At 40.5% G+C, this 10,162-nt stretch overlaps 1 protein-coding gene across 1 annotated transcript; it reads left to right on the plus strand.

Moving 5' to 3' along the window:
• On the plus strand, nucleotides 1-7,199 carry LOC111264560 (acetylcholinesterase-1). Its single transcript, XM_022840581.2, has 4 exons — nucleotides 1-1,876; nucleotides 4,637-4,786; nucleotides 5,541-5,740; nucleotides 6,011-7,199. Exons 1-4 carry the CDS (start codon nucleotides 234-236, stop codon nucleotides 6,037-6,039), a joined length of 2,022 nt encoding a protein of 673 aa, XP_022696316.1. The 5' UTR covers nucleotides 1-233; the 3' UTR covers nucleotides 6,040-7,199.
• Nucleotides 7,200-10,162: the final 2,963 nt, after the last annotated feature.

A 10,162-nucleotide genomic window follows, 5' to 3' on the forward strand; every position in this document is an offset into this window, starting at 1 on the left:
TCGTATATACTTATTTGATTGCAAGCGATTTCGCTTATAATAAATCGTCTCAAAGCAGCGCTCTATTGTAGTCGTTTATCAAGCGTCTTGGCTCACTTACTTTCTTCCAGGTTTTAGTTCGTCGAAAAGCCTTTTCTACTTTGAAGCTATGGTCTCAGAGTCGCTCAATATTGGTGCTGCATGGTGACAAGTGTTTGGACGCTTCTTACTCCACAAACGTGCGCTTAAAAGCGATGAAAATATCTGTTGACATGTGTACAGCCGTCAAATACGTTCTATTTGTGACCGTTGTGTGTTTTGACGCGTTACAGACCACTATTGCTTGGTCAGAATCCCACATTGCAATTGACACTGAAACCCCATCGCCGCTGGTTACTACGCCGAGCAATGGGATGATTCGCGGAGTGAGAGTATTCTCTAAAATGGGACGCACTATCGATGCGTTCATAGGAATACCATTTGCACAGCCCCCAGTTGGCAATTTGCGTTTCAAAAGGCCTCAGCCAGTAAAAAAACACACCGGCGAACTAAATGCCACGAGAGCCAGACCTGGTTGCCTACAATTGGAGTTTAAGTATGGCAAAATCGCACGTATAGACAATACAGACACTACCGAGGATTGCCTCCATCTTAACGTGTTCGCACCCGGCAAATCGGAAAGTGCCAGAGAGTATGAAGAAGACAGCGAGGACACTGTGGAGGACGAAAGATTGCCAGTGTTCATTTATCTCTATGGAGGAGCGTTCATTTGGGGAGAAAACCAGTTGTCAGTCTATGATGGGGTCGAGTTCGCAGCGGAAGCGGACGCGATCTTCGTGGCGGTCAACTACCGAGTAAATATATTTGGTTTTCTAAATTCAACAACTTCAGCTATTCCCGGCAACATGGCCTTATGGGACCAACTTATGGCCATGCAATGGGTGAGGGATAATATCGCTGCTTTCGGAGGCGACCCCAACGAAGTCACATTGGGCGGGCAGAGTGCAGGTGCCATGTCCGCAGCGTTTCATTCATACTCGCCGCTGAGCAAAGGATTATTCAAGAGGGCGTTTATGATGAGCGGTACTTCACTATCAGCTAAATTTACTCAACAAACTACTGCTGAGGACATGATACAAGCAATTACGCTTGCTTTGGATTGTTTTGATGCTGATCCCGCTGTCAGCATAAAATGCGTCCTTGACAAGCCGATCACCTACAGAGAGCTCGAGGGGCTCAAGAGGGAGCTTGGAACTAAATGGTACAACTTTGCACCACATTCAGGAGATGCGCTGTTGCCTTATCCGATTCAAGAACTACATCGCAATAAGTACCATATTAAGGACATGATGCTAGGTGTAACTCAGCGTGAAGGTGACTTCCTATTTAACGCCTTACAAGAGTGGCTTCCTAATTTGGCTGGCGGACTAGAGTCTTCGCCCGAGAGCACGATCCGTCTGCTTATTAAAATGCTATTCGGTGTCAGTATTCAGGACACTGGCAGAATATTTAAAGCATATTTGTTGCCCACCGACAAGGACCCGCTTCCACATGATAGGTTGCTTCAAGTAGGCAGCGATATTGTAAGCCACGGTATATTTGAGTGTCCGGCCCAGTTCTTCGCAGAGCATGCAGCGTCGCAGGGCGTTAATGTGCGATATTACGTCTACGCGCATATGCCGTCATTCCGGATTAACTTAAATCTCGGCCGAGAATCGACCCACAACGATGACATCCCATTTCTACTCGGTTCGATTAATGCTGTGCAGGAAAACATCAAGGCGTACGGCATGAAGACACCGAGCTTCTTTATCGACGTCCAGAAGAAAACTAGCCCAGAAGAGCATCATTTTTCAAGAGTTATCGTCAAACAAATTAGTCATTTCATGAAGACTGGGTAAGATAATCTGTTAAAATGCGTTACCAATTTCGCCGCACCTCAGCTGATAAAATGTTTTCAATAGACTTCTATAAATATTATTATTATTAGTTGGCTATATACGATATAGAGAGTTTTACCAGATATAGAAGATCTATCGAGTGCAGTTCTGCGAAAAACTACTTCGCTGTGGGTTTGATCACAGCCATGTTGGAATACCTGGTTAATTTTCATTACGTTTAATTAATAATGGCTCGAGGTGCTTTTTTTTCATGTTTTTAATAGCTGTTTGTTTTTGTCTTGCGAATATAGCAAGGGTTACTATTATTGTTAATAATGTTTTTTGTTATTAATGACACTTCGCACGTTTATAATAAGCCCTACAGCAACTATGTGTTCGTCCGACAATAGTAGAAAAATGGCCACAAATGGGTTCCGGCAAAATGATATTCAATGGATTTGTTCAGGCAAATATAACCCTACGTAAGACATTTGAATTCAGACGTGTGTAGACCCAAGTATCCCAAGCGACCCATATCTGTCACTTGTGAACTTATGCTTCGTTAGGAAGAGAACAGTCGACGCTTTAATTAGGACTATTTAAAACAACTAAGTGCTGTTGAGCTAAGAACTCCTCATATGTGACTTCAGCCCACACGAAAACCGTGTTTGGTCACCGATGCTGTTGCACGACTAGCTTATATAACAAAACATACTAACGCAGATATATCCAAATAGAATCGCACAACTTACGAATCTTTGACAGACGTAAATATTTATAGGTATACTCATGAAAAAAGGAACTAGGCTCACCGGGTTCGCAAACTAATATCTAGTTAATGGATTATTTTACAGGCCTAGATTCTGAGCTCGTTGCCGTGTGATAGGCTTAGGATTATAGTAACGATTTTTTAGTCCTTTCCTGTATAAAAATATCGATAGAGTTTATTTCAGTAGATTAATCAAAGTATTACTCTGTGACGCAATAGGATGTTGTCTCATGAGTGACTTGTAGAATGGTACTGACTAAAAGCTTTGAGCAGATTTGTAATTTCCTAAAACTCAAAAGGTCAGCCAGGAACAAATGTGCGTCTACTTCCAAATGCTTTAGTGTGTTGATACGAGAGGTTTTTCTTTTCTGGTGAGTCGTTTCGGTAATTGCTAAAGCATGTAACGCTAAAATGGATCCAGCTTTTGCTGGTAAAGTCTTTAAGGGAGGTACACCATTTTGGGGGTATCATCGTGGACTGACTTACGGCTTATGACAGACATCTGCTAGTGTCGCCTAAAATAATAGAGCACAGAGCAAAAATGTCGCACACATTTTTTGACGTCTGTCTCGTAGATGTGGAACTCATCTACTTTGATATAATTTGGTTTTTAATTCTCGGTATCTACTTTCGCGCTGTGTGTCAAGTTATGATGGCGACGGTTTATATTGAATGATTACCTCAAACGGTCCGCTATCATTTGCTCATATGTCATATGATTGCAGCAATGATCTGAGTATCGTGTTATTTTTTGCTCGTGAAATTTTTCGGCTTTTTTTTTAGGAACAACATTATTTTCAATGGGTTCCGTCGATTAACGGTACCTCAGACACTCAAACCAAGCAAGTCACATTAGCTCTATTCAAAAAAACTCTTCTGTAAGTAATTATGTGTCTCCAGAAACTATACAAATGGTAATAGTTTACTAATTAGTTTTGCTTAATTACTATTAACCTGCTCGGTATAATAATAATAATTATTTCTAGGGGCACTTCAAGAAGTACAAATCAAGTTCTGCCTGTATTACCTAGTTCCACAACCTGTGATTCTAAAGTTTAGCTAGCTGATTTAGATACACATAACAGTATTTCGTAGCTCTATTGATATCAGCGATATGGTTTGAAACGTGCGACCCCGTCTATTGATAGTCAACGGATCGAAGTACGGCACTGAAAATGCGGCAAAAATAGTAACATGGCCAAATTGAAATCAACTAATCATTGGGTACTTTGTGTATATTAAGAACCAATTGATCACTGACGCATAGAACAGAAAGAACGTCTCACGTTATTACTAGATACAGACACAACAACAGGTAACGGTTTCAATTCTTCCAATAATATAATTATACTTGGCGTATACTTCCAAATATTCTCTAGCCGCACTACTACTATACGTAAGATTATCGATTTCGTTGATGTTAGTGATGGCCTCTAGTTCGTAAGTTTCAGTTCTATGTTCTGCAGTGATTGTTGACGTTATGATCGTGCGTTAATTAACGTTTCGGTTTTTCTAAATTAACGGTCAGGTTTTTCTAAATTAAATTTTTTACAACCTTGCGCAGAACGTCTGCTTCTCAGCAGCTACTACTTACTAGTTCATCGTATCATCAGCCTTTGCTTTTTGATTGCAAATCTCATTATGTCTTCTAATAAAGTATGTTACTGCAATAAAAGTTGCCCACTACCTATTGAAGGTTTCTGCTACGAAGCGAAGAGGTTCTCTTTGCTTAGTTAAAAACTACCACAACTTTTCAAAAATAAATGAAGAAGAAACCTAATTAAGGTTTCAACGGAAAACATTTTAAGTGAGGTATTAGTTAATGTTTGTCACAGGAAGGACTGCTCCTTCGAAACCATTTTTTTTTACCTACCTTAGTTAACTTAAACATATGATCGAATTCAACAAAGCCAAATTGGATTTTATGACATTATTGGTCGGGATAATTTTTCTCAACAATTTTCATAGTTTCAATCAGAGCTTTTGGGAACGATTTGTTACATTTCAGCAAACCACGTATTCCCGACTCACAGAAGGAGTGGCCATTGTATAGTGCTGAAGATCCACAGATCGTCTATATAGCACCTAACAACTTTACCATTGTTCGCGAACCAAAGACTGACAAGTGCAGCCTCTGGGAACCGTACATCCTCGTTAAGTATGTTTTCAAAGTTGGGATTCAGCTTCTGTTACTATTGCGCATGAACTCTTTAGGGTGATTCCGCTTAGGAATGCATTTTACAGAGACTGAACCTGGGGGTGTTCATTTCAGATTTTTTTTTTTTTTGCCTTAGCACTATTGTTCACGAAAAGCAATTGTAGGGCAAAATATCGTATCATTTGGACTGAATCAGCCCGGCTATACCTGTTCTAGCAACAAGCCTAAAGATTGCGAAGCAATGCTGATTTCTATTAGTACTTATGTTCTGTTGATGCAAACTCTGATCATAGGCAAAGATTCGTACCGTCGACAGAAGTTACGGTTATTTTCTAGTAATGATTCGGTATATTGTCCGAGCCAACTATATAATAATGCCTAATACTTAATCTATAGCGTGTTCAATACTGACCTTAAAAGCATTTCGTGTTGGACAATACGTGTACCGAAGAGTGTCGGCTGAGCTGTTGCAACAAGCGCGGCCATCTGCACTAACAAATTTGCATTATCGTCAAAAGTGTTTTAATTGTGTTAACTAGAAATATCAAAAAAATGGCTTCTTTACTGTATCGTAGGCCAGCTTGCCGATGCGTCGATGAACAATAGACTGTGAACCTCTTATACAGTTCCACTGTAGCTCGCTGATACCGATCCGACTAGCCTGGAACAGCCAAGCTAAAGTTTAACCGAGCAGCACTCGAAATCCAAATCAAATTATACTAAATACATCTATAAGTGTTGTTTCCATATGCAGATCTAGGGAAGGGCACAGCAAGACGACACTACCGAAAACCACTGCCGAAGAAGTCCCTTCGATTGAAGCTGATGAATCGCACGCGTCCAGGCGTGACAAGGTCGGCCACCGGATGCACAAGCGAAACCAGTCCGCCGCGTCCGTCCTCGTTAGTTCGTCCTTGCTACATCTGCTACTCCTGACGACACTGCTCCTTCGAGGTTATTAATTATCTTGCTCGTTATATTTCAGGAGTTTTGGTACGCACACTTATGACTGTCCGCCTATGAGGCGAGTGGAAACTATAGCCGACTCAAGGACAAAGATCGAAAACACTGCAGACGTTCAAATTTCCTATTCATTTTTCCTAAGACTTTATAATTTATGCAGATCCGTAAGACGTCTGCTCAAAACGTCCGCTATTAATCGAATGTCAAACAAATCTATTGTTGCCCTTCTTGTTCGTTCCATTATTTGTTTTCTCTGCTCAGTTCCGGTTCACACAGTCGCGGCATTTTGATGAGAGCGCAGCAGTAAAAACATCCACGTATGTATTCCTCGTGAATCTCTAAATAGGCCAATTAGAGGTAGATTAAGATCAAGGGTAGAACAACAGCTTCAAAGATAACCTTAGCTTATCGACCTACTGGACCAACAGCAGTAAACCTACTACTAGTTATACTTACGAATGGCAGATCACAGATAATGTGAGGCTGGATTTGACAGGCCGAGAATCGTGAGAAGGCCCCTGCAGAGGACATTCTTATAAAAACGAGCAGATATAATAAGACTAATTTAAACAGAAACAAAATAGTTAGGCTGCTGATGCTGTTAGTGATAGATTGATAGCTAATATTGTTGGTGTCACAGTTACCGTGTGCAATAAGGCACGAGTCCTTTTTGTTCGCAATTCGGAGCGGGGTTTAGACTGGGGTACGAGATGATTCTAATTAGCTCTTTTCGAATTTATCTTCTTTGCTAATATAAGTAAGCAAACGTTTTATGCACTCGACCAGGTTCCTAAGGAGCTGAAACCTCGTTGGCTCGCAACCTAGATAAAGGTTGACTTTTTTTTTTTAATCTTATAATTACTTAGGTGTAAGCTCAGTAGAGGCACTTGATCAAGACGTTTCTATGATGTCTATAGCAATACTCTGTGTATTTATGCGGTTACTAAAGCGACAAAATTAAATTATGAAGTACATGGAGTTGTATTTATTAGACAAAACAATCCTTTCCCAATGGCCGAAAGAGCGCGCCCGACGGGTCTGATTTTTAGTGAGACGTTACGTATGAACAAAATTGTATAACAAGCTTATAGGAAAATATCCTGTATCACTGAATACTAATAGTAGTACAAAACCATCTATTTTATTGTTGGTGAATTTTGCGAATCCCAGCAAAAGTTGTCTTAACTGATTATTAATGTATATTTAATTTTTTGATCTCTGTCTGGTTGGCATTTGAGTCGGACTTATGCGTGACCGAACTTCTGTAGGGAGATAAAATGTTTCACCTCTGAGCTGTATATTAAAAATTTAATGAGGTACTTGTTCTAAACAATGAATTGAACAAGTAGTTTATTAAATTTTTAATTAAATAAAAAAACGAAACGAACTATGTGTTATTCGACACCGATGTACATATGGCAATTAAATAAAGGATGTCAAAAAAAAATAACGCTTCCGAGTATTGTTTTGCAGAATGAGAAACTTCCAAAAAAGCTTCACCAATCGAAGTTTCACAACGCGCATTGTCTCGGTACTTAAAATTGCCGATGGCATAATGTTTCGGTAAAATACTTCATGACAGATTTTTCAGTTTGTGAGACCATCAATACGAAGCTACGAATATCGCTGAGAATTAAACCCGTACACATAAAGCCTATGGGAAAATTCAGTAAACTTGTACATGATCTGATTCTAAATCGGATACTGGCAACTGCAGTCTGTGTAGCCACCTTTAATCAACCGCTGAGTCTAAGTACATTTTTGCAGCAAGCCTGATTCCAATGACGGGTGAGAACACGTGGTCCGCCGAAGTGTAATTCGCAAGATAGGGCAGCAAAATCCGAAATAAAATCTACGGGATTTGTCTAGAAACATATTCCAATCCAAAACAACTTATTATCATCGTACTCCCTAGAGGCACAGCACGGCTTTGCCGCTTGTTGAGGGTACGCTTTATCAGCGCCGATTGACGGTGCTAGAGAACCACACTTCCAAAGTATAAAATCGATATGGCAGAAGTACCAAAAGCTAAATTAAGTTGGTGCACTTGAACTATAAATAGTCCAGACAGAATGAACGAAAGTAGGATTTGAATGCGAAACCGCTAATGTCCTGAACGAGCTGTGAACTGATAGCGTGTCAGCATTCGCTCACTCTTTAGCCAATGTTCGTTGACACGGACTTCTTTTGGACTAGATTGAAAGGCACGGCAATTGTTCCTTCATTGAAGCCTAAAAAAAAGTTGACCCCTAACTGCTAACTACCGTCCAGTATCTCTGTCAGACTACCTATTATCGGTTTCCGAAAAAGAAATCACTAACAGATTTGACAGATATCTCAAAACTGCTGGATCCTTCTTGCGTGCTCGGTTTGTCAATGTGTCGGTCGATCTATGAGATATGGCCATACATGATTATCGTCTGTATAGACTGAATGTGTTTAAAGTCTCTCAGTACGAAAACGATGCCGTCATACCTTTTCGTATTCAGCCTGTCAAGGTTGCCGGTCATACACGGGCTGCTTTTAAGGATGTCTTAATCAAGCAGAGCTGTAACCGTTTCATTTACCGCAAACGGTGATCGACATACAAGACGTTAGACTTGGTGACGACTCCGTTTCTATTGTTTCAAGCTTTTAAATGTTTGGCCATACATTACGAGCCGATCAAACGCCAAGTTCACTCAAACACTCAGACGCTCTCAGTATTTTTGATCAATCACCCGTTTGCGTGCTATTATAATGACAAAAAAAAAAAAAAAAAAAAAACATTGAAAGAAAAGAGTGTTCCAAGTATTATGTACTTCTCGTGCAGGAAGGTGGCAATTTAAGAGTATTCCGTATTACTCAAATCACCCAGAATGGTACTCTGCGGACAACGTTTGGCAGTACGCGAGGAGTCTCTGTGGATCGTTTTCGATCCCGAACGGACGGTCTATATCCTGCCTGTGCTCCAGATGTCAAAAGGTGTCATTCCGCATTTCTTTCCCGTTTACCTACGACGCCAGCCGATCTATTCATCGTGCAGCCTGTTTTAAGTTCCCTGTGTTGGTAACGGATCCAGTGGGCATGGTCTCGCTTGCCGCTTACCGTTCACACTTGTGAAGTCGTTCATACAGCTCAGACAAAAAATGAGATTCTGAAGCATGTAAACAACGTGTACATTGGATAATAAGGTGTACACATGTTTATCTGCCATTATTAATGTTCTAATAAAATGGTGTGAAATTGTTTTGAGGAATGAGATTGTATTGATTTTGAGCTTTTTGCATGAACCTAAGCGTTATTACAACAACACCAACTAAATTAACTCTTATACTGTCTTAGGCTAGAAAAAGATGGGGCGCAGCCGACCCTTACGTGATGGTAAAACGATCACAGGAAGCAGTGGTCACGACAAGATTAAGCACTAGGTGTATAAACCGACGATATTCAATTGTTAAGGAGTGGTCGTACTGCAATAAACCTTAGAGACGTCAGCATTTTCTTTACAAAGGTGATGTCAGTCGAATCATGGGAACGACAAGCAGCAAAACGAACGCGCACCCCTCGCCTGAAAAAATGCAGACAGAGCAGAGAACAAACACCGAATGCATTTTCTCTTCTAGCATGACGAAAATGTCGAGGTAAATATGATCGACGGTATCTGATTGTCCACGAGGTTACACCTTGACTGGCAACGCATGATCATTAAAAGGACTTTATCCTGTATTATATATAGCAATGGATGTAGGCCATTATAATTCTTTTTAAAAGCACTGTAAAACAGATCTGGTTTTAGGGCCCTTTTGTGAACAGGGTTGATAATATAGAGTTTCAATAGATAGGAGCCAGCATCGATATTGCAAAAAAAAATTGAAACGGCATAAACAGCGGTTTGGTATAGAGTATTCGAAAATATCGGGTAGATGCCATTATATTAGTATTACTTTGGAGCTTTAATTAAGAATATCATATAATTGGACATTCAAAGAATTCAAGCTGAGTTTTATAACAGTCCTCGTGTACCAAGGGAGTAAGCCCTAAGGGAAAAGGTCAAGACGTCAGCCTTTTCAACATCAGTAGCCGCAGACTCGTCAACCGACATTAGAACGAGTTAGCTGCAGTAGTTTTTAACCGGGCCTTGGCACACATTGTCAAAGACTGAATTTGGGTCCGCCCTACGGTGTACCAGCCTCTGTCTGACGTCTCGGGGATGAATTTACCAGGCGAGAAGTAGCAGCTTCCACCACAGGCTGACAATCGCAGATTAATATGGTCTGAATGACTGGCCATGTTCGTTTTCCTTTAATTAAGTCATCAACCCATAGGTGAGAAATCCGTAAATTTTAACAGCTCCTGTCCCATTGATAAACGGATCTGTGATCCGTAGCGTGATAGCAGCGTAGCTATATCATAGTGGACAATGAACAAAGG

This window comes from Varroa jacobsoni, unplaced genomic scaffold (genome assembly GCF_002532875.2).
Source record: "Varroa jacobsoni isolate VJ856 unplaced genomic scaffold, vjacob_1.0 scaffold_873, whole genome shotgun sequence".
Lineage (NCBI taxonomy): Eukaryota > Metazoa > Arthropoda > Arachnida > Mesostigmata > Varroidae > Varroa > Varroa jacobsoni.